The sequence below is a fragment of the Balaenoptera physalus genome, assembly GCF_965194825.1.
Source record: "Balaenoptera physalus genome assembly, chromosome: 4".
In the NCBI taxonomy this organism is placed as follows: domain Eukaryota; kingdom Metazoa; phylum Chordata; class Mammalia; order Artiodactyla; family Balaenopteridae; genus Balaenoptera; species Balaenoptera physalus.
Window position 1 is genome coordinate 97910638 of NC_138891.1, and position 25665 is coordinate 97936302.

At 35.9% G+C, this 25665-nt stretch overlaps 1 protein-coding gene across 39 annotated transcripts in view; it reads left to right on the forward strand.

The window, feature by feature from the left end:
- The window catches only part of ABI3BP (ABI family member 3 binding protein), a 280524-nt gene that overhangs the window by 182242 nt on the left and 72617 nt on the right, over nt 1-25665 (forward strand). For 26 of the 39 annotated variants that reach the window (XR_014263069.1, XR_014263070.1, XR_014263071.1 and 23 more), the window contains 15 exons: nt 241-324; nt 1934-1990; nt 3023-3082; nt 3736-3816; nt 4419-4478; nt 6665-6739; nt 7617-7673; nt 8325-8396; nt 8860-8907; nt 9665-9730; nt 11988-12062; nt 16032-16106; nt 22109-22168; nt 22753-22800; nt 23612-23692. Coding sequence is in view for 35 of the 39 variants with exons in the window: in XM_082460250.1 (XP_082316376.1) it covers nt 241-324; nt 1934-1990; nt 3023-3082; nt 3736-3816; nt 4419-4478; nt 6665-6739; nt 7617-7673; nt 8325-8396; nt 8860-8907; nt 9665-9730; nt 11988-12062; nt 16032-16106; nt 22109-22168; nt 22753-22800; nt 23612-23692 (999 nt within the window). In the remaining 4 variants the exon portion in view is untranslated. The remainder of the gene's footprint in view (nt 1-240; nt 325-1933; nt 1991-3022; nt 3083-3735; nt 3817-4418; nt 4479-6664; nt 6740-7616; nt 7674-8324; nt 8397-8859; nt 8908-9664; nt 9731-11987; nt 12063-16031; nt 16107-22108; nt 22169-22752; nt 22801-23611; nt 23693-25665) is intronic. The other 13 variants (XM_082460282.1, XM_082460260.1, XM_082460283.1 and 10 more) reach the window with 9 other exon arrangements.

The following is a 25665-nucleotide window of genomic DNA, read 5'->3' on the forward strand; positions in this document are numbered from 1 at the left end:
ACTTCTTGAATGATGCTTCACTTTTATAACTGACTCATTGCCAATGAACTTTCACTTGTAAAAAAAAAAAACCATACTATTATAATAAGTGTGAAAGTTTCCAATTAAAAATTTACAAAGACACATTTCCTAAAATATGAGGAAATCTAATAAGTTTTAGGAAACCTAGAGCCATGTGTCATGCTACCCATAGCTTCTGAACTACAGACTCTATAGTAACTGAAGGTTTTCTTTCTTCAGCTCCTAAAACATCAAAACGGACCCGTCGTCCACGTCCCAAACCTAAAACCACACCAACTCCTGAGGCACCTCAAACCAAACCGGGTAAATGTGGGTCTCTCGTTAAAGGACTGAGTCCTTGCAACTCTTGGGAGTCTGGGGTTCATGCTAGTAGTGGGAGTGATAGCCCCTGTGAGCCCCATGTGGGCAAAGGCACAAAATGACCTGCTGCTGTTTCCCCCTGTTGAATTAGCAAAGGAAAACATGATAGGGGAGACGCGTGTGGCAGCTGAATTCCCTGTGCTTTCTACACAAGGATCTACTCTTTTACTATGTATTTTATTTACTTTTTCTTATTCCATTCCATTCTTCTCTTAAAGAAAAAAATGTCTTAAGCAGAACCAAGCATTTTTATTTCAAGAAACAAACACGAAGTGCCTTCCATCTCCCCACAGCCCATCAAGATCTGTGAGGATATCTCAGAAGCTGGTGGCTGGTTTTTACTTCGCAATCTGTAGTAGAGTCAAATTCAGAACCTGCCTCAATGTGAAACATTAAAAGATTGAACCAAGGCAGTGTGTCTGTGCAAACTGAGCTGTTTTTTGCAGGGGTTATAAACATCTCTGAGCTGAAAGAGAGAAAAGTCTGTGAAGGACAGGAGTAAGGAGTTGGAAAGAGGTTGGGTCTTAAAATCATGGAGATAGACAGAAAGTAAGGTGTAGAGACCAACCAGAGGACACAGACTTCTGGAATAAGGGAGGTTCTGCTTCCAAGAGGTGATGAATAGTACTGAGTTTGGATGGGTCCATAGGAGCAGTTGAAGAAAATCCTTGAAGGTATGACCCAGAAGTTTGGGTCTGACCCTAGAAGCATCAGTGATCTCTCCTGCAACTGTCTCTCCCTCCTATCTAGGGTATGGAATTTTTGTGATTAGAGCAGAGAGCTGCTCTACTGGGCACCACACACTATATGTTCTTTATCCTGATTTGTTGAGTGCCTTTGCCTCAAACAAGGTCTCAGCCTATTTCTAAATATGAGCTCTCAACAAGATCTACATGATTCACTTTGCTTAATTCTTTTCTAGGCCTCCTTTCAAACACAAAAGCTATTTATTGTATCCATGCTTATTTAGACATGTTATTTTCTTTCTTTTCTTCCAGTTTTATTGAGATATAATTGGCATACAGCACTGTATAAGTGTAAGGTGTACAGAATAATGATTTGACTTATGTACATCGTGAAATGATGACCACAATAACTTTACTTAGTTTAATCCATCATCTCATATAGCTACAAAATTAAAGAAATAGAAAAAAGGATATTTTTCTTCCTTGTGATGAACACTTGGACATGCTGTTTTGTTAAAGCTTCCACAGAAAAGCCAACAACTGCCATGGTAGTTACATAAGTATATATTTGGTAAAATGTTTAAAGTTTCCTAGGTCAGTCTTCTACAATGATTGGAATTAGGTACTTAGACACCTAGGAGAATATCATGTTGACTTTATTGAGATATTTATCAGATTGTGTAGGCTGTGACTGTCTCATAAAGAAAGTTTACCTGGCTTTAGGTGACGACCAAATCTTTAAATATCAAGTATGTAATTTCAGAAAAATAATTTTAAATTGTTATATACCTGTTGAAGCACTATTATACTGGTAAGATTTAATTTGCTGACTTTTCACATGTGTTTATTTCCTTGCTTTTGACTAGTTCCCACTGCAGATCTTGAACCTGGTACTTTTAGAACTGAAGCTCCAGAAATCGTGGGTAATGAGAATGCGTGTCCTTCAAATAGTGCTTTTCCTGCTCATTGTCATACCATTGTAGCCACAGGTTCTCCTGCATCTTAAAACCATGTCTATACCCTCTGTTGTCATTCCATTACAGTCTTTACCTTGCAATTTTGCTACGTTCTATGTCAAGTTATCTGTTGAATTTAAGAGAACTGTGTGTATACTAATTTCAGGATGTCAAACTGCCATGTAACCACTCAACGCTGTGTCATGTGATCACGTGCATTTGCTTAAACAGCATTGGCTATTTTAAGTTTCCTTTCAAACATGAATTTCCATCTATCCCTTATTTTCATCACTCGCTTTTTCCTCATCAGTTGTGGAAATACCATGTTTTTTTGATTGTGTTACTTTTTATTGAATTAGTATCTATATGATTATATTGGGAGATCTCTTGTTTCAAGGAATGATGTTTTTAGTTCATGGTCAAATTTTTGAATATGCCTGAGTCTTGAAAGTTTAAATGATGGGCTTTTGTGTTAGAGTAGGCTGACTCTTTCTCCTTCTCTAACAGGGTTTGACAGAGTTTCTTAACTTTTATTGAATCAAGGACCACTTTGAAATTTTGATGAACACACTCCATTTGTTACATTGATCCTTATACTTTCAAACATACAAACTCATTATTGTACCCATGATTATTGAAATATTAGACATTTATGTTAACCTGTATAGAAGTACAAATAGACTGATAAATGCTTTTTCCAGTAGTTAGAAAAGTATATATTATATAAATGTGTAAAAAGCTTGTCCAGAAGAGTCTTCCATACCAGAATCAGATAATCAAACATGTAGAATTTCTTGTTGACCACAGTGATATTGAGCAAAGTGCAATGGTGTACCTATTTTATGAGATGAATTGATATTCGCCACAATTTGGTCAAATTTGCAAAGAACAAGTGTGTGTCTCTTTCTCTCAGTCCTGAAGCTTAACAGTTGGCTTCTGAAATTAGTCTTCAAGTGAATTTTTTAAATCTCTTTGGTTTATTTTATTATTTTTGGCCAGTTCTTCCTACAGTGCTTGAACCTGTCACTCTTAGAACCAAGGCTCCAGAAACAACGTTAGGTAATGATATTCTGTGTTCCTCAACAATTTTTTCCTGCTCATTGTCAATCCATTCTATCATCATCATCATTGTAATAACATTATCACCAGCTTCATAAGACGATCTTGTCATCCTCTGCTGTTCTTCAACTTTATTTTTCTTCTTAATAAGAGTATTGAAGACTCTAAAAAGAAGTTATCTGTTGTTTTTAAAAGCTATGCATGGACTTAGATCAAAATGTCTGTCTACCATGTAATCTTAATTGAATTTATGTCATGTACTTTTGTCTAAACAGTGCTCACATTTAAAGCTTAGTTTCAGACACGGTCGGGAATGTCTATGTCTTCTCTAGACCAATTAAATCATAACAATTTGTATGGTTCCATGGATAGGGGGGCATATTTAAATTTCTTAGTGTGAACTTAGTACGGTTTGATGATAGTCCTTACCTTTTTTAGACATTTACAAGACTCTTCATTTCTTGACTTAATTTTATGTGCGAGTTTTACCTCTGAAGAATCTTCAGTGATAAAAGAATTAACAAAATAGGCGAACATATTTGCATCTTTAAAATACATGTCTTAAATTTCAAGGAAATATAACATATTTAGAAAATCTAGAACCTTATTCCAAAACCAACTTCACTAGAGTAATCCAACGTTTCTTCCTTCAGCTCCTAAAACATCACGAGTTCGTCGTCCACGTCCCAGACCTAAAACCACATCAAGCCCTGAAGCACCTCAGACCAAACTGGGTAAATGTGTTATTTCATGGTTTGAGGGGTAAGCCCTAGCAGTCTCTCCCAGTGGAGTCCCAAAGCAGTGCCTCCAATGGGAAGTAACAGCCTTCATGTTCCCTAAGAGTCAAGGCATTGAGGTGTGGTTAACAGCTGCTTCTTGGATGAAGTTCTTGGTCTCTCTTATTTATAGCAAGATTGGCATAGTCACTCATGGTTATTTATTGCTATATCTACATTTAAACACGTGATCAATTTATTATAGCTGTGAGTACATAAATATAGGTTTTTTTTTTCAGCTTCCAAGAAATGTAACAAGTTACTTTCACATATTTTTTTGTGTATATTGCCTAAACAGATTTTCCAAAGCTAGCTTCCATATGAGAATCAGAAAATCAAACACCTAGGGAAGGCTCATGTTGACCATACTAAGATTCATAGCAGAGTTCAAAGGTTGTGCCTACCTTCTGCAATGAATTATTCCTAGCTATAGAGACTGTTTGCTTTCTATGAATGCAAAAGCTTAAAAAAATTGTCATTTGAAACTAATGTTTTGAAAGAAAAATTAAGACTTTCTATGTGTGTTTAAACTTTGTGTTCATGTTGTTGCTTTTGGTTAGTTCCTGCTACTAGCTTTGAACCTGTTATTCATAGTTCTGAAGCTCCAGAAACAACATTAGGTAATGATTTTTGTGACCTCATTAAATGCTTTTACACTCATTAAAAACCCACTCTATCACTGTCATGGCCAGAGTTTCTCCCGCTTCCTTCAAGTGCTATTGTAATTCTATTTCATGCTTCATCTTTTACGTAGTCAGTATTCTTAATTAAAGTGCTACCTATTGCTTTTAATGGATGTCCCTGGATCCAGCGAGGAAATCTATCTTCCATGAAAACCCCTTTAACATTTCATTATAAGATTCAGTGAAGAGTCTGAAGTCTAAATTGTTTGCCTTCTATTTGATATTTAGATCTATAAAATGATGATAATTAAGTACCACGAAATTTCTCCGAGCAACTTACTTTCTGTAAGATTTTTGTGATATCCTCATTAATCTCTTCCTATTTTAAGGAATGAGGTTTCCCTGTTATATTAAATTACCAAAAACAAGTTGCTTCCTGGAAGTGTCAATTCTAGTGAATCTAAGTTACAGGCTCCCCCATCATTGATGAACTTGACTATTCCTTATTCTCCACCACAGTTTAATATTGGTTCTTAATCTTTACTAAGTAGGAATCTCTCTGAGTATCTAATTATACACATTAATAACTATATCTTTAAATTAACAAATTTTGTTATTATTTTGGTCTCTAAAAGACCCTCAGTGATAAGGAACAAATTAGATTGGTAAAGTAAAATTTTTCAAACTTAGGCAATAAACTCAAGAAAATCTAATATTTTACAAAACATTGGTACAGGTACAATGCTGTTGATGGTTTCTAGACCTACAAATACAATAGCAACTCAAGATTTTCTTCCTTTAGTTTCAAATCATAGGGGAAAAAATCCTTCTCCCAAACACTAAATTTCCCAAAGCTTCACAGTTTAAAAATCAAGAAAATCTATGGTTTTCTGCTTAAGGAGTCCTTCTAGCCCATTGCAGTTGGGCCCCAAGAGTGACAGTGATGTGGCTTGCTAACTTGCATTTCCCACCTCTATGCCCTCTAAGAGAGAAGGTAGAATCTCTATAATTTCACGTGGATGAGAAGGTTCATGGTTGGAGATTTATATGGTAGCCAAATGCATAAGGATTCTCTCTGACAAAAGATGCATCTTATTCAATTCTCTTAGCATTCTATTCCATTCGTCTCTTTTTAAAATAGCATTGCTTCTTTGTCTTAGGTAAACAAACATTTCCTTGCTCTCTGTGGTCCCAGCACCACATTAGCAGTTGAGTAGGGTAGGGTGTGAAGCAGAGGAAGAGATCAAAAGTAAGGACATGTTTTACCTCTTGAATAAAGTACAATATAATTGTGAAGAAAACCTGTTCTTGAGTTTTTCTTAGATAAAAGATAATTTGCTTATACAAAAGCAGCTTGTTTGGTAAAAAATTTAGAAAGAAAATATTTAAAGGAGTCAAGGATCTATGTGGGCTGATAGAGAATAGTTGAGCTTTGAAATTAAGTAGTATTTGAATTAGTGGTTGGAATGGTGGGAACAGCAAAATAAAAAAGTTTTGACACCTATTGAGGGTACCCAACAGGGTGGTCAAACTGGAACATAGAATAAAACACTCCTAGATGATACTGAATATTTTGTTAATGATACTGTCATGAAACCAGCTGTAGGAAATACTTAGAAAACCCTTGTGGGAATATAGATTCAGATACAATAGTCATTGAGAACCTCAGTTTTTCAAATAGGCTCTGCCTTTTTCTAGAAGGATAGTTAAAATCAGGGATCAGCAAATCAGCAAATTTTTTTATGTGAAGAGTTAAATAGTGAATATTTTAGACTTTTTAGACCATTCAGTCTGTCACAGCTACTCAATTCTGCTGTTGTAGCTTGTAGGTAACCAAAGCCAAGATGTAAGTGATATGTAAATATGCCTTGAATCATCTTAGTTTGTAGGTGTGGCTGTGTTCCAATAAAACTTTATTTGAATTTCATACCATTTTTACATATCATAGATTATTACTCTTCCTTTAATTTTTTTTCAATCATTTAAAAATGTAAAAATCACTCTTAGCTCACAGGTCGGGAAGAGGGCTGGATTTGGGAGGGCCATAATTTGCCAGTCTGCTTTAAATAATGCATACTCTGCATTGCCTCTCCATAACCCTGTGATTCTGAAGGTCTATGTGTTGCTACCTGTGAAATAAATTATCCATAATTAGTTTGACAACTTAGACCCTCTTCTTTCAGCTCCCACTGAACTGCATACTCTTATTTTGAAACCAGTGACATCACCAAGCCTAGAAATGACACAAAGTCAACCTGGTAAATAGATTATTTAATCTATCTGGGTACACCATGAGCTTCAGGGGGCATACCCCAAGTGTTGTATTTCCAAATATTAAAAACTACAAAAGAATATACATTTAACAACTCTGTATATTGTACATGCTTCTTCCATGATTGCATACTGGTGTAAATTAGTAATACATTATTTTCATATTAATTATATTATTCAACTGTATAGAAATACTTATCTTCATTTGGGTTTGCTCTGTATAATATTAGAGAATAATCACATATCTGATTAAGTAGTCAACAGAACCAGTTAGAAGAACTGATTTTATTCTTTACCTTTATTTTTCACTAAGTTACAGACTTGTGGTTCTCTTTAGTAATAAGCTAAACTTCTGCTCTGCTATGTGAAAAGAATGCTCATTCAATTGTGACCATTAAGGAACGAGAAAGTTCTCACTTCAGTAAAGATAACAAAATTTCACCTTACACAGTATGAGCCTAAACATTATTGCCCTTCAAAATTAAAAACAAATTTTAAAGATCATGCTTTTCAATGCTATTGCAACTCTCTGACATTTATTTTGAAACACCAGATCTTATTTTTAACATAGGATTATAATTTCTTTCCATCCCTTTTGTGTATCTCTTAATTAGCTAAATGGCGTTTTGATGCTTATGTTGATGGAACAAGGTTCTATGGTTGTTAATTATAACTTATAAAATTCTGAATTCGGTTATTAGGGTTTCCTTTAGGGTTAATAGTACTATTGTTATTATGGTAACGGCTGACATTGAGCACTTACGGGTACAAGGCACTTGTCTAAATACTTAGTTTGTATGAATTCATTCAATGCTCACAACAACCCATTCTTGATCAATTTTACCATTTTGTGTTTTTTGCTAGTTTCTGAAGTCCTGGAATTGGTTACATTTAGCACTGAGTCATCAAAGGAAGCTATAGGTAACAATGTTCCCCAATGGGAAGTCAGATATATGTGCTTTTCCATCTCATTGTGGAAGTCATTTTGGGATGTCCTCATGCTTTGTGACATTTCATGGCTCCGCACATATTGCCTGTGCTCATCCAGTGAATCTTGACAGTCAAATGTTATATACAGCCCATTTTGCTAGTATCTGCTGTGTTGCTATGCAAGTTTCACAATTTCCTTGCTTAGTTTCCTCTCACTGTGAATGCACAATTTCATTTTTTAATATTCTGATCACTTTTAATACAAATATACACATCCTATTTTTCATTTTCATATTGTTTTTAGGATTCATTCCCATGCTTTCAAAGGACTCACTCTATGTCTTTTTCTCACTAGAATCCTTAAACAAAAATAAGGAAGTGAAATTATCTGCTTTGCTCCAGGTAGAAATCGCTGTAGACCCTGCCAGTTATCGTGTGTGTGTGTATGTGTTCCACATTGCACACTGCCTTCATTTCCTGCCTTCATTGTAGTCATCTTCATAATCTACCTAAATGTTACTTATTCTCACAAATCTATCTACTTAAGATAATTAACCTGTTTTCAGATTAAACAGTGTTCCATTACAGTGGGTGCTATGGTTCTGTCCGCCACTAACCCGCCATTCCCTGTTTCTTCCCTAGCACCAACTGAAATAGATTATGTATATTCCACTGCCAAAGTACCACTCAGGCCAGAGGAGCCAAAGACTGAAGGTGGTAAAGGTTTTCATGCTTCTATTCTTTTATTCAAAAAATTTTTAATTAGTATCTATTACATTTCATGGAATTTGAAAGTTCAAGCTGGGGTACTTGATCTACAGTGGAATAGCTTTGAAGAGCTATAGCTTCTAAAATTCTTGAATTCTTAAAATTAAAATGATAATTGACTCTCTGAATACAGAAATAAATTTCAGTTTCTCTGTGGTATCTAAATATTGAGGCATAATAAATTTGACAGTTAATGACAGTTAAAACATAAATATTAGTTGGAGGATTAGGGTTATAGAATAGGATTTCCCTCTTGATTCTTTTTTCTTATCCTAATCCATCGTCCTATCTGTAAAAATGTGATGCAGATTCTCAAGAGAATGAGGTGTGTTGATATTCAAGAAAGAGATACTTGACTGTGGCCTAACATCTTAAGCTTTTAAAATTGTTCTCCTTTGTTTTGATACAGTTGTGGAATCTATTACAAATGTGTCTGAACCACCTGAGACCACGCTAGGTAATGACACACCCTGGCAGTTTTTGCCCTCATTGTCGCCATCACCTGAGAACCCAGGTTCTCCCTCATTGTGAATTCATGTTGCAACATCATTCTTTGTCATGGCAGTTAATTTTCTTTCTAGGTGCTTCTATTCATAACCATTGTCCAAAAAGTGTCTTCTTCCATTCAGCTTTGTATCTAGACCTTGGTCTCTCTCTACTTCAGTCACCAAAACTGTCAAATCTAAAGTGTCTTTTTTCCTAATGTTAAACATTCTGCCAGCTTGGTATTACGTTGAATACTTTAGATAATATTTTTTTGTATGATGATCCATTTATACCTTCTGCCCTAGCAATATACTTTCCATTAACACTCATTTCATCACATTCATTTACATGTTTGATTTTTTTCTTCATTAGTTAAACAAAATTCAATGCTGCTGAATGGCTTATGCCTTAACATTTTTTATTTATTTTTCTCCTTATGGTTCCCCAAGAACCTATCTTTCTGGCACTGTTGGGGATGTACTAGTGTGGAGTAAGGATTTAAAAAGTAAGGCTATTGCTTACCTTGAAAGTATTTTGTAACCTGGCATCTCTAAGCAGCTTTTAAACTAAATGCATTATGAAGAAGTAGGAGTGCTATTTTGCTGTAGACTTGCAATTTGCTTTCTTTTTTTCTTTAAAATCTACTTGTTACCATCTGTTCTGTCATCTGTACTCAAGGTGTGTGAAGTGCTATAGTAACCCTGGGTACTTTCCTTCAATTACCATAGAAACATCACCTCTGCCTTCCCAAACTGTAATCCTACCCAGCCCAGATGAGCCTCAGACCGAACCGGGTAAATATGTTATTTTGTGTTTCATGTAGAAGGTGAGTGTTTGCAGAACTTACAAGAATGGAAAGACAATATATATGGGCACTATTACGAGTTATCAGAAGCCCTAACTTAATCACTACTCACTGCTCACAGTCTTTGACCCTACCTTTCTGATGCCCCACTCCTCCTTCTATCCATAATCTATAGCCAGTCATATGGCAGTGTTGTGAACATTATTTAGGATATAACTGAAAAATACCTCTCAGCTACTCTGCAAGTCTTTCATACAGAAAATAGTAATGTTTCTGGGGAAGAACATTTATATTCCTTTTAAAATATAAATATCCCAATTTTAAATACTTTATCATCTTGACTAGTTTTACAAGGTCTGTGGTCATATAAAAACTATTTTAAGATAGTTAATTTGTTTAAGATTAACCAAAACCTCCAGAAATACTGGAGCATTCCACAAAAAGGGGTACAATTGGTCGGTCATCCTGTCATTATTCAGGTCCCTTACTACTTTCTACTGCTCTTTCCTGTGGCAGTTTGGCCATTTCACTGCATACAAATAAGAGAAACTGAAGTCAAACTGGTTACTTGGCAAGTCATAAGGGTTTACTTGATGGTGGAATTTGAAATATGGGAAAACAAATCATCAATGAGGATAACTAAATATGCTTCTTACAAGGGAAAATTTTCTCAATATCTACAGGCTCTCTGATAAACGTCAGTTTACACGTCAGTTTATCATAAATAAGCCCAAACTTGTATTTTGATGGCCATTAAACTATTTTATGTGGCTCTAATTCCAAAGGAGATATGGATATTAATCTTATTCATTGTCCTCTAAAATGTCCTGTTAAACCCTGTTAATATCCTTTGCCTATTAAACTCTACAGTTTAATTTTTACCAAAATTCCACACTGACTGCATTAACTGGATCTGTGTCAATTATCTCTAACTTTTCTAAAGTTTTTTTTAAAAATAGCTTTAATCATTAATATGATTGAAATATTTAGTCATAGATACTATCAGTGATACTAATCTCATTCTGAATCATTTTTTATAGAATTGCCTCATGACATGCCCTTACCTGCAAGATGGTCTCTTATACCCTGGGGAAGCAAATAGCCTATCAGTACGAACCTCGGCAAACAAAGCAGTTCAGAGTCAGACTTTCACAAGACTAAGGACACTGTAGAAGTATAGAATTTTAGGGTTGGAAGGGCTTTTAAAAATCCTGTTACTGTTGATGAAGAACCCAATGTTGTAGACTGAGTGATCCGCAAAGCGAACTCTAAATCTCCCAGCTCCAGGCTCCTAAACCAATGTAATCTCCAACATATCTTGTTCATCTCTCCACAGGCGAGAGGATTCCACTGAAACCATTGCATGCCTTGTATATTTTGATTAAGAATCAGGAAGAAGTCCCTACAGACTCAGCTTCTTCTTTTATCTAATAACTCTTATTTTCAGCAAGCTTTTCTTAAGGTGCCTGAAACTCCGTGACCTTGAAAAACATTTTGTTTCTTCTTATCTCTCTTTATCCCAAACACACTGAACTCAACCAAATGAGGTATTTCCACAAGCTGCAATCTTTCATTTGATAATTCTTTTCCTCCGGCAGGATAAACTTTTAATTTTCTTGGTGAAGAAATAATTGATTTTTTATACTGAATGTCCTAGAACTTCTTTGGGAATTGCTCAGCAGAAGAATAACTTTCTTCAATAATGTATCCTTTCAATTTCTGTTCAATTTTTCTTCTCCAATATGACCAATAAAAATTGTGTTTTGTTTAACAAGATTAATTTTTTTCCATTAGCACTTACTATTAAGGTGCATTTATTTTTTAGGTATATTTGGAATGTAATGTGCTTTTTATTTAGAAGAAATTGTATCTCTTTGCCCTTAAAATATTATACTGGATTATTCTGCTAAAACGATGTGAACTTATAATGATGAATTATTTTATTATGAAATTTATTTTTAACCTATTTAATAGGTATTTGAAGTGGATATTTCTAAAATTCCAACAGTTTCATTTGCCAGCTGAATATCTTGGATATCTTTAATGTGCTGCCTTGGTTTTTTTGGGTTTTTTTTTTCCATTATAATAAGAAAATTACCGTCTTATACTTTGTGGCTCTTTGGGAACTTTAATTGCTGTGTATTTAGGTCTTCAATTACTCAACAAACATCTTTGAGATCCTAGAGGTTTAGGTACTGTGACTCTTGAAGACCTCAAGAGCTCCGAACCTATATCCTTTCTTTTAGTGCCCAAGCAGACACCGCGAGCTCCTCCCAAACCAAAAATATCTCCACGTCTAAGAATCCCACCGACACAGCCAGGTAAATACTTATTTTATATTCTGGCCTGAAAAGTTTGATGTTAGCGGAGTTACTCTGTTGAATTATAGCAAGTTAGGTTTTTAACCCTTATAAAATAAGACTTCCTTTGAAACCTAATAAATATTTACATTTATTTTTAGACTTTATCAAAAAGTATATTATTGGAGTAGCTTATTCCAGAAGCTTCCCTTTTGTTATATTATTTGAGAGGGGGATGGAGGAGAATGGAATTTCTTAAAAGAGTAGCCTGCCTACTCCCTTCACTTCTCGGAGCTTGAGAAAACCTTCCATGGTCCTTGAATGTCCTCCCCCTGCCAATCACCTAATTTTTTTTGGCCTTTCAGTCAATTTTATTTAACATTAGGTCATGAAGATTTTTAATATATATCCTCTCCTGTAAAATAATAACATAATATTGCTTTGGTTGTTTTGCTAGGAATTTTGGGAAGGACCTAAACAAGAGTCATTATAAACTATTTTTTATTCTGTTCAAGAAGCTCTTTCTTGAATGATTGAATGATTAACTCTAACCCTAACTTCTCAACCAAGATCTTGTCCAATTCCTCTGACTGCCTTGGCAGATCTCCATTTCAGGCTACCATAAAATTGACATGCCTCAAAGAAAGCTCATCTTTCCCTCCTTTCAGTTTCTCATTTATATCTGTTGCAGATTCTGAGCATTTTACATCGATTTTTATCCTCTTCCTCATCCGGCCTCTGCAGTCCATCAGTTTTTCCAGACATCTCTAACCTTGGTCCCTACTCCAAGCATATACCCAGTCATGCCTAGTCTATTGTTATGAATCAACTGATCTCCTGTCTCTCTTCTCTCCTAATTTAAAATTGTACCACCCTTGATGCTTAAGTGGCTGATTAACTAATGCATTTCATCAGTTAGTCACTTAACAACTATTCATTGCATGCTGACCTCACGCCAGACAATGTGCTAGACATTGGGAATGTGAAACAAAATTTCATCCTTCTGTAGTCGAGGAAGTTATAGTTTAGGACAATCCCCTAAATCTAAATTTATTTTTTAAACATGGCCCACTTCCAAAAAGCATATAAAGTGCACCTACCCAATTTACTAGGAAAGGAACCCTAACTATCACCAAAGGTCTGGGGAAAGGAAAATGTTAGCAGCATCAAAATTATGCTTGATCTAGGTAGTAGTTCTGAATTACCAACACAAATTCTTTAATCATATCTCAGTATCCCTACTGAAAGAAAAAAACTGTAGATGTGGGGATGGTCTTTAATATCTGAGAGGTATTAACACTTTCTTTAATATTTCTGAGAGAAATTTTACCTATTACTTTTTCTTTGAAGGAAAACTCCTTAAAAAACAGTTCCATGTACTACATCTAGCTAATGATTTTAAATCTGCTTTAATGTATTTTAAAATGTGTTTTTATTTAATTACTAAAACTTTGCTAAAAAATAATATGGGTATGATATGTAAGTAGATGAAGGTACCAAAGCGACAATCATCTGAAAGAATAAGAAATTTAAAATAATAACAAGAAATAAATTTGAACTATTAATATATAAGAAATACTGGGAAAAATAATTGATGATTAGTGAATAAGTAATGAATAATAGAATAAGAATAAAAAACGAAGCAAGTGTATTAAATTTGTGGATAGGAAACTAAAATCTAACTTTAAGAAATCAGCAGATAAAATCACGAGAAGAAGCTCTCAACCTTTTATGTGAATGTAAAGCATAGAACAAATGAGGCAGAAAAAGGAGAAATGGAAAGACATAAGAAAGCATAAAACAATGAATGATTGAAAATAAGAGAAAAGATGAGAAACAAGAAGTGCTAGAAGTTAAGACATTGAGGATATAAAGTCCTAGTTAGTAACATTTTAAAAAGTAAAGGAGATATGAACTAAGAAGGAAGACTTATTCATAATTTTATCTTTTTGAACTGTACTCTGTACTTATAAAAATACAATATAGTAAATCAGGAGCTTACTCTAATTTCCCATTATGACACTGTATTCTAAGTTTCAACTTTGTTTGATTTTGATTTAGACCTTTAGCTAACCTTCCTCGACAAGGTAAGCAACTTCAGAATGGATAGATGCATATGCTCAGTGGTTCCACTCTCACTCTGAAACCCTGGAGTGACTGCAGACTATAACAAGAGAGCATCCTGATTCTGTCCCAACTGAGCAAACTCCCAGCCCATCAGCATCTCCCCTGGAAAGTAGCTACAATCCAAACACTTCTAGCTTTGTCAGGGCAACCTAGTGTAAGGGGACTATTTGGAAAATTGATCATGAAAAAATGCACTCTAGTTACTCCTCTTAAAAGTGGGTGAAATTAGGATCTCTCTTACCCAGGAAAATATGAGCTTTACTTAATAGATCCCAGCAACACCCTAGATTTTTATAGTCTTTCAAGGATATTTGTTTATGTATACATATGTATCACTCAGTAGTTCAAAAACAAATATTTAAACCCTAGTTGTACTCCCTCCTTACCCCTGGCTAGCTGTTGTGAATTTCAAAAGGCCATTTGAATGGGAGAATGTTCTGTTCGTACATGCAATATCAATATCAAACGCAAATTATTATTGTTGGACTCTAAGGGCATCATCTAACAATAGTGTGTACAACTTAAAGAGCAATGCAATGTATTAATCTACCACTATTTTCAGAATGAAATTCTGTAATTGGGCATGCCATCTCATTTATACTTAAACTATGTTGATAAATTAGATAGCAAAATTTAAATTTACTATATTTGGCATTTGAGGGGATACTGGGATCAAAAATTTGGAAGAAACCATCAAGAATATTTCATCATTAAAATACAGGTTTCATTTTTAGATTCCTATGTTCATAAGTAATAGTGAACAGTCCTGTTAATAATATTATATCTAGAAATCTTATAACCATCAAAATTGCTCCTAATTCTTGAGGGGGCAAACAATGTGAAAAGCAAAATATACTCAGATCCTTCAATGTCAAATCTGTAAAGATTCTCCAGAAGTAGAAACATATTTATAGGGGTATAGCTTTCACATCATTTTGACATTTCACACTTAATTCTCACAATCACCCTTTCAGTTAGGACCGGTTTATTATTTCCACCTAAAAAAATGAGGAACAAGTTAAAATGTGACCTGCAGAGCTGGGATATAGCGAGCCCAAGTGTTGGGACCTATCAGTCATGTCTGGACCTCAGTGTTCAAGTCTTGTCTCTGGTGCTTAATGATCATGTGACTCCAGGCAAATAGCTTTAAAGTGAAGCTGATAATTCCTTCCTCTCAGCATTACGGTGAGAATCAAAGGGCATAATCCTTATGAAAGTACTTTTGAAATTGTAAAATGAGCTATAAATAAAGTAGACCTTTTTTTTTTTCCTGGTATCTATTACATTAGCACCTTGTTACTCCAAAGGAACAGCTGTGGAAAGACAATTTTGGTTTGTGAACATGTCATTTAAAGGTTTATTTAGAGCCTAACAGTTGCCGGGGATGTAGAATGCAAGCCCACCCATTGCATTCCATTGCCCGCTTCTCTTTCTGCTGTTGCTGAGCTGACTTTAAGCTGCTCTTTTCCATACTTCATGGGCTCCCATTCTGACTTCACTGAATTCATCTTCACAGAAAGACATGGGGATGGGTTTAAGAAGTCAAGCAAACATCCAGAAAAGAAGAGCACTCTTACATTAATTAAATTGCTATCTCTTCTGAAATGATGTTTTAAAAAAATTATTCATCCTATCCTTATGCTTAGTCAAATTTTGCTGTTTCTCAGATTTCATTTTTCTTAAAGTATCTGGAATTCTAACTGATCTATTTTTAGAGCTTAAGGTTTATTTTTCCATCTAAATCCCATTTCAATACTTTTTTAAAATCAGTAATCAGTCTTATACTTTGTCATATCTTATGTGTTAAGCAAGACTGGGAGATGCTAAAACCAAATGACTCATGATCCGAGCTCTCTCTTTCAGCTCCTAAGCTGTTCCAGCGTGTTACTCTGAAGCCAAAGACATCACCAAGTCCAGAAGTGTCCTATACTCCGCCTGGTAAATGCTTTATTTCATGTTTAAGCCAAATGTATTCTACAGTCACACTCTGCTGAAATGAAACATGAGGACTGATGGATGTGAGGTCCATGTTTCACTTCTGTTCAGGTACCACGTTGTATCATGCATGATATAATCATTTCAAAGTGTTCGTAAGAGTTATCTAAGTGCTCATATGGTAAGCCATTGATATAATCCAAAGGCAGAGAATTATGCCAAGGGTAGAATGCTTCTTCTAGAATTACAATTCTCTTATTTTCTGACTTCCAAAAAATAACCTACCAATGTTAACTGTGCTGTGCTCACGTTTCACCAAGATAAAATAAAGAATTGGGGATTTTCCCACAAAAATGATAAAATGATGTTTTACAAATGGAGGAAATGCTGTTTCACCATTTTCTTGGATTCAAACATTTTACACTATCCAGCATTGAGGGTTTTTTTTTTTTTTCCTTTTAAATTCTATTTTACCCATTCATGGAGCAGTTGCTTGAGTCAAGAAATTTGTTTCACACAGGAAAAAATGATTTCTTTAGCTACAGATCAATTTCTTGCCTATCATTTGAGAAGGCTTTTTGCCCATTTATGGGGGGAATAATCTCGTGTTTGTGGGAGTAGTCAAGGTAGGGACTGCAAGAACCCAGACATTTCTCTAGATCCTCAAGTGACCGTACAAAGCTGCTGTTAGCTTCACTAATTAGTTCACTGTTGGTTCACTAATAAGCCAAACCAAGTTTTTAACTAGAGTATCTGAGAAATACAATAAGTTCCCCCCCCACTTTTTTTAAGGTTCAATTATTATAAATTCTTAGATGGTCCTAGAAGCATATAGAACATTCCTAGAACCAAAGGATTTCTGAGCTGTAGCTTGAAATGATGGCATTTGGGAAGCAAGTGAATTCACTTGCTATCATGTTTTCCAGGTTGTATAAGTGCAGGGTGTTACTGCCTCTGTGGGATGGCTAGGTTGTTGCAGGTGGTGATAGGCTGCAAAGAGCCTCTTTTGCCCTGAAGTCTAGACTTTAAATTAGTACTGCTAAATGCAACAGTCAATATTATAAATGCCAATAAGGAAAAAGCTGATCTTTCCACTTGCAAAAGGTCAGCTTCTTGTTTTCAACTGAGGAAAAAATATGTAACGGAAATGAAGTCATTACAGATAACAACAGTATATATGAGTGATTATATTCACTTTTCGTTACTATTGGTCCTGATATGACATAATCTCATTAAACCAATATATCTAATAGTTCAACTTTTTCTTCTTTCTTAAATGTCTAATATTTGCCTTAATTCCATCAACACCTTCTTTTTCACAGGCACTCTGACCTGTACGTTTGAGCCCTGGAATAACAGCACAAACACTCTCTCTGGAGCCTTCATTGAGCTTATTCTATTGACTCTCCAGTTCCAAATGACAGATTGAATTCTGTCTCTAAACCTAGTGTTGGTCCTGCCATTGTGTCCATCACGGGTTCCCCTATTGCTCCAGGGGTGTGATGCTGCGGGAAGAATCATAGGCAATCTTTACTACTATTTAATGTTCTCCCAAGTGTTTTAACAGACTGGATTCACACAGTTTTGGGGTTGTATCTAGGCTCCGGTTTGCATCCTAATGAGCCCACAACCTTGTTTACTGGCTCCTCAGAAAACAGGGTAAATTACACGTAAACTTAATGTGTACTTGTATCTCTATCCTTTTTATAGAGATAGACGCTCTATAAAAATGTAAAAAGTAGTACTGAAATCAGGACATAGTTATGTTTTAACACAATGTTTATCTCAAAATTTATACTGAGAGATATCAGAAGTGACAAAACTGAATTTTTAGACCTGTACCAAATAAGTCAGTCTCGGGTTATCTGTACAGCTCTTTCATTCTATAGATTCCTAGGTATAACACAGGTTTCATCCAGTTAGGCCTTTAGAAAATATCTTTCAGTCACTCAGCTGAATTATCTACAACACTTAATGAGGAATCCAGACAAACTGAGCCCACACATCGTGTCCAGAACCAAAACAGAACTGGCTTTTCTTTTGATCTGCCTTGGAAGAATGCTTTTGAATTCAGAGCAAAGGACTTGCCCTGATGCCTGGCTCAACAGAGCTGTGCCTTCTTTGTAGATTTGTTTCTGTACCAAGGGCTGTCTTGGCTTTGTGGTAATGTCTGTCACCACAGAAGTATTTGGATAGACTTCAGTCATCGGGAGGAAACCAGGGGCAAAAAAGTTTAGATTTCAGCAGACTATCCAATCCTACAAATGTTCTGTAACTGCTCTCTTGGACAGATTCTAATTTGCAGTCACACATCAGCATTTTTGCAGTTAGGAAAGAAGGGACTAATGCTAAAATGTCTTTTGGAGATGGAATTGCTAGGATGTATACAATGACTGAACGGTGTTATGGAGAGAAGGATGACACTGTGATTTCTAGCTTGGGCAGGTGGTAGATGATAATACCATTAACTAAGGCAGGGAACACAGAGGGAGGAATGAAGGCTTGTGTTTGTACATGCTAGGTTTGGAGGGCCAGTAGGACTGGTGGTTGAAATGTATTCTTGGATATCTAAACAGAGGTCGATATTTAGGATTCAGATTTGGGAGTCATGTGTCTACATATAGAAGGTTCTTAAATCTTGTGAGTGAATGACATCATCCAGGAGAAAGTACAGACTGAGAAAATAAGAGATCAGAGATCAAAGTCGTAGGGGACACAGTTATATTTAAAGAGTGGACAGAGGAAGAGGTGCCAGCAGAATTTGCTGTCAAAAGATCCAAGAGTAGCAGGAAAGAGGGACTCGGGAGGCAAGACAGGGAAGGGCAGCCGTCAATGACAGTGAGGTGGACAGATGTCAGAAGAGCTGTTGGACTTGACAGTGTGGGTCCAGAAGCCTGTATCTGAAACCTGTGGGCCAGTGCTTCAGAATTCAGCAATTTTCAGGCTTTGAAAAGGTAAAACAGCACATATACCATAGATTACAAGCATATTCATAAGTCTTCAGTGAGAAGTATGAATAGTCACACTACTCAGGATGAATAAAAACTGTAAATAGCCTCAGGTCAGTTCTAGTCAGGTTTTACTGTCAAATAAGTTAAGAAAAAAAAAAAAAAAAACACTTTCTGTCTTCAGAGCATTTTGAACTTCAGAACTATGGGTGAGGCCTCATGGATCCATGGGTGCAGGAGATCAGGAAGCCAGTCCACAGTGAATGGAGAAGATGCAGTTAAGAGACCGGGAAGCAGAGGCAGATAGAGTTTTTAGATGAAAGGAATGAGAGCAAGAAAGGGATGGTTTGAAGGGGGAAGCCATGTCAAGGAAATGGTTTTTAATTTTAGGATGTTGGAGCATTTGAGCTGTTTTATAGGTGGAGAGGGAGGAACTCATGGATAAATGGAAATATGGACTAATGGAGAAAAATAGAAGATACTAGAAATAATGGAAAGTAAAAGGCCCCAGAGGAGTTGGGAGGGAAGGTGACCCAAGAGCACAGGTAAAGCTCTGAAAGTGGTCTCTGAAAGGGCAGGAAACCTGCTTCCTCTCAGACTGGACCTTAGGGTACAAGGTTAGAATAAAGGAAGAGGGAATCTGGAGGTGAAAAGGGTGTGTGGTCTATGTGTATTACTTTTCTAAGAGAATCTCTTTGTAGCCTATTGCAGGGGTAAACCTTATTGAAAATTCCTTATTCCACCATCTGTATCAGAGAGCGACACCTTCATTCTCTCATCTACTCTGGCAAAACATTCATGCGTATTCATTTACATTTGTCCATATTGGACAATTCCACTCACAATTGTCTCGTGTTAGTTGAACTGTTCTTTGGAAACGTGCCCTTTATTCAAAAAGACAGTTAATATAACTGGTAAGTTAATTGGTTATTTAATATAAATGGTAAATTGGCTAATAGAAATGGGTCTAAAATATAATAATGGTAAGTAATCTTATAAAGAAATCAAAACTGCCTTTTCAATAAATTGTCATGATTTACACTGATAAGTTTCCCCCAGCATGGAAGATTTTGGTTTTAAGAATCATGCTCTTCTTCAATTTAATGTACGGAGGAATGCCACATAGGGAAAAAGAAAAAAACAACTTTGCATTTGTTGGAGCTGCCGTTGACCAAGAAAGAGAATGATTCATATCCCTTTCCTGTGAATATTTCTAGTTCTTTCCTTTCCACTGATTTCACCTACTTTAGAACGTCTGGCATGGCAGTTATTAAATCATCCCTTCATGGTTAAAAAGTGCCAATTGCAGCAGCAGGAATCCACATTAGTCTAAATTCCTCAGGAAACTAAGGCAGGCAGTGAATCATGTATTTACAGTATAAGGTGGATTTATTGGTAGCACATTTCTTTTTAGCTTCTCCTTTCCTTAATCTGGCTCCTCTCTGTATAGTCTAGCACTGCAACCAATTAGGATGTTTATAAACTCAGACTGCTCTGTATGGCCGTGACCTTCTCAGACGCACTCCATGATGCCTTCTCCATCACCCTCCAGATGACAGTTAGTTTGATTTACAACTGGAAATTCCTCGTATTTTACCACTTCAATCCTTAAAAATACTACATAGCAAAGGTGAAGTGTTCACTATGGTGATGGGTTTTCTCTAACTTTGCCCACCACTAATCTTTTTGAAGTTACCTTTTTTTAAAAAAGTCCAGACATCAAGTTCCCCTGGTGGTTACCCTTTAGCTCATAGAAGTTCTAATGGAGTCACATTTCTTTTCAGTGGACCAAATTCCACAACTGTGATTTCACTCGCACTTGCTTAGTGGCCTAGACTAAGAACAGATGGGATATGCACGTTAAATGTGATCCCAAAAGCCATAAAAGAGAATGAATGTCCATTTTATGTAATCTATTTCTACACTAATGATAAAGTGGTGTTTGTCCACCTCATGGTAAAAAAGTTTTCTTCATCTTTCTCAGAGGCAGAGTTGTAGCCTGAATCCTAATTTTTTTCCTCCAGCACCATATAAGATGCAAGAAAGGTACACTGCATACCCAAGGGTATTTATGAATTCGGTGTGGTAGGAAAACTTTTCAGTGAGTGAGTAGGGTTGACAAGGACCTCCTTTTGGGGAAACTGAGTTAAAGAAATACGTTACCTTGCTCCTGAAAGGAGATTTGCCATAGAAATCTGGTATTAACAACAGGCAAATCACCCTGGTATTTTCCCCAATGAGAGATAAGGTATCAAATTCCCAGCCTACCATTTTATTTTGCCGAAGTAGAACTGGACACAGGCATTAAAAATATACTGGATATCAGGACTGAATATGATTATTGTTTAGCATTTATTTTTCTCCTTTGTTTTCATGTTCTCATATGTCAGGAGGCCCTAATACCTATACTTAGTACCTATTATACTGGAAGCCATGTCACTAAGAATGACAAAAATGGCAACATTTATCTAACATTTACTATGTAACGGGCACTCTCATAAACTTTACATTCGGTATCTTCTAATGAGTGACTGATTCTGCTTTATTTTCTCCCCATAACTGTTAGTGCCTTTTAGAATAAAACTTTGTTCTTCCCTTAGATATTCAAGACTTTTGCCTTTCTTGCTGTTTTCCTCAATATGCAGGCCATTTCTTTAAGATAATGTATTTTCAATTGCTGTCAGTGGAATTTTAGCAGGAATATCAAATGGCAGCTAACCACTTCAGACAAAAACTGACCTATTACTTTGAAGACAACTTGAGGGAGACCTACCTCCTTGTGTTTAATTACATTAGTTTTTTCTTCCTTTTTTTTCCCTCAACAGAATCTTCAAAATGACCTGTGACCAACTTTGTTTTTACTGCCATTAGAACTTTTCCTACAGAGTGACATTTTTCCATTTCAGAAAGATGGTCCTCTTCTTGGCCTAGCCCTTTAGCCATTGTGAAAACATCTTTGCTTCATTCATGCTTCCCAGGGTTTTAGGTCTATGGGTTAAGTTTCACTCCAGGTATGACATTTACAGTTCACAGTGTTTTATAATCTTTTTCTTTCAGTTCCAAGAGATGTGCTCCTTCCCCATAAACCAGACACCGAAGACTCTCAGAGCGAACCTGGTAAATGAATTGTTTTATTTTCCCAGTTAGGAAGTGTATTTTTCGAAAAATATTCTTGAGGTAAATATATTTTTGGAATGATTGTGATGTGGAAGAAGTTCAGAGAAAATTATGGATAGAAAATGTGTATTTCTTTTGGGGAGATTTAATCATACAATCTGCTTGACAATTTTTTCCCCATGAGAGAATAGTGTATAATTAGTTTATTTTCCCTGAAAGTATTTTTGTTGAATAGAAAATCATGCTAAAGTTATAAGACATAATTATTACCTGAGCCAACCATTTTCACCTTCTTTCAGAATGTAAATATAGCTACATTCCAAATGTGGGTATACTTTTAAGTTAAAAATATGGGTGCCTGATCAAATTTTCCTCATAGTGACAGTGAACGAAAACTTTAAAGTTTTAGTTGAACTAAGTTCCCTGGGTGTCACCTAAGGTATAGAATTTTTCTCGTATTTATTATGATTCTAAGAGAATGTTTAAATATTCAAACGGGTACATTGTAGAGACACAGAAACTGGGTTTACTTCACCAGGTAGTAATTCTCATAAATATATTTCTTTGGTTTGCTTTTGGCCTAGTTCTGCAACCTGTTACCTTTAGAATTGATCTGCCAGAGACAACACTAGGTAATGGTTTTCCCATTTGACCCACTCTAATTATTTTCCTGGCTGCCATCAAGATTGCAGGTCTTTCTCAAATGATCACATTGAAACATCATCTGTCCTCAGTCCTCTTCATTGTTTCATTCTCATTATTTTGACTCTTTCCAAAATAGAAAGGCAATGGTTTCACTGTTCTAAAGGTTTGCTCTGAAGACCAACTTAAGACAGCTCACTACCGAGCCCATTCTCACCTAGCTCATTTGTCTCTGTGTTCATAATGATTCCATCTTACTCATGCCCACCTAGTTAACTTTTTCTGCTGATTTAGTGGTTCTCAGCTGTGGTGTTATAACCCACTAGCATGTTGTGGAAGATGCTGGCAAGTAATTATTATTAATATTGGTCAAAATACTAAAGTTTGCCACCAGTGTATTTTTAAAAATAAACTTGAGCAGACTCCAGATGCTTGCTACAGTGATGATATTCTCTCTCCTGTTGTAATCCTGTGTGCTCTCTTGGATGGGAGAGCTGCAGCTGACAGACCAAGGACCATGTCTCACCCACACCCATCTTAACCAGATGTGGTCATAGAGCGTGTCAAGCATTGAATGTCATTTATTATCTATCCTGGTGGAAAAAACTGTTGAGAACCATTATTCTAATGTTCCACAATCATCTTCCTGAAGGTTCTATGCACACTTAACTTTCTTCTTCCTGACTCACTTAATGTTTTCCGTTTTTCTATTTCAAATAAAGGAATCTCATGTAATATTATTCTGGCCGGGTGCTGGCTTTTGAATCTAAAGATTGACAACCTTGGTACTTGTCTTTTCAGCTCCTTTAGAGACACGAGGCAGCCCTTTCATTCCTATGATTTCACCAAGTTCTAGTCAAGAGGAACTACAAACCATTCTGGGTAAATTTTGTTTTAATATTTCAGTCCAATGAGGACTTAACATTTTAGGAATTGCCCTTAAAGTACCCATATGTACATTTGTGTTCATGGATTTCCAAACAACAGAGGGTCTCTTTTTATCATTATAAAAAAATACCCATTTCGCTTGATTCTTTTACATTAACTGTATATTTGTCCTTCTAATATTTATGCTGATTTCTAATGTAAAATGAGAATATTTTGAAACACCTTGACAAAATTCCAATTATTTTTTTAAAAAAGAATCTTCCCAAAGTATATCAATGCTATACTCTTTTGTGGCTTTTTCCATGTTTGGAACTGCATTTGGGAAGAAAAATTTCATCTACTATTTGAATATCTTTTGGGGGCTAACTGCAATGCCAAGCAAAGGAATTCCAAAATAAAACTGTTTTAAAGTTACCCTGGAGAGCTCGCCATCTAATATGAAGACAGGATTTAGCAGTAGCTGTGCTTCCTCTGTGCTACCCAGTGTTCTACACATATTTTTAAATTTAAGGCACGTAACAACTTTGTGAGGTAGTTTCTATTACTTGCCCCATTTTACAGCTTAGAAAATTGAGGCACAGAAAGATTTAAAAATCTGGTTAAGCCATACAGCTAACGTCAGAGCCAAACTGGAACCCACATACTCAGTCACCAGAGCTCCTGGAATTCACCCCCATGTTATACAATACAATGAATTCATAGAGAAATGAGCAACATGCTGAACAAGGAAACTACCTGGGGGTATCAGAGAAGGCTTCACAGAGGAGGTGACATGTATGCCAGGTCTTCCAGTTGGAATGAGAGTTGAAGTTAAAGGTATGAAAGGTTCTGTCAGGTTAAAGACAGATAAGGAAGAGACACAGGGTAGAGAATGGCAGCCAGACTAATCTGATGAGCACGCAGGCAGCCTGGAGGAACACAGATGCATGAATGAGTCAGTAAGGTTGGTTGGAATGAGCTGGCCAGGCTTTCGAAGAGTTCAGCATCAATGTCTTCACTGTGTGGAAAAACCCATTTTGCCTGACACTTGGCTGAAGATGAACTGGAAAACAAGAGTTCCCAGCTTGTGTTTGTTGGCTCCTCTGCCCTGTCCATGCTATATCCCATGTGGCTGTTTAAATCAGTGGCTTTATTTTCCTCCCTTCATCTGTTTTCAGATAAACCCATCCTTTGTGTGTGTCTGCTGAAATGAAGTTACTGATCACATTTTAAAACGGAATCCTTTTCAAAGGAAAAAATTTTAAACTGAATGAGCAAATGTATCCTAATTACCAAATACTCATCTATTGTAGCCTAGGCCCTCAAAGTCAACATTACCCATGATGGCAAAGTCAAAAGTACTTATCAAGAACCACTGCTGGATGTGCTAATTATCTAAATTCCACTCCCTGTTTTTTTTAATGTATCTCAGTTTACTGGGCCAACTATCACAAGAATCTCTCTTATGAGCAGAATTCAGATTATAAAACAGGCAGAAAATCAGACGACAACATATTATTTGCACCAAGTATTTCCTTGGATCCAGTATGTAGCAAAGTGAACAGTGTAATTTGCTATGTCGGTATGATGTTGTAATGATTTCAAGATAATATGGGACTGGGAGTATTGCCATACTTATTTTTATTTTGTCAGGAATAATGCACCGGTATGTCAATAAACAAGCTTTGATTTTCACATGAGATAAATAGGATATTTATTCTTCTATGGTGTGAACACAAATTATTTTCTATGATCTATTTTTTTTCCAGCTTACCTAAATAATTTGTGGAGCTCATGAAATAGGGAGGAAACATGAAGACAGTTAGGAGGCATGTGCAAGAATATAGCCATGTCCAGTATCATGAAACAATGGTCCTGAACTAAAAGCTTTTGAAATCCTTATAATAATCATTAAAATAATAGTGTAAGAAGACAGTAAATATAATAAATGAGAGTTATTAAAATATACCATTATCTTTGACATACGA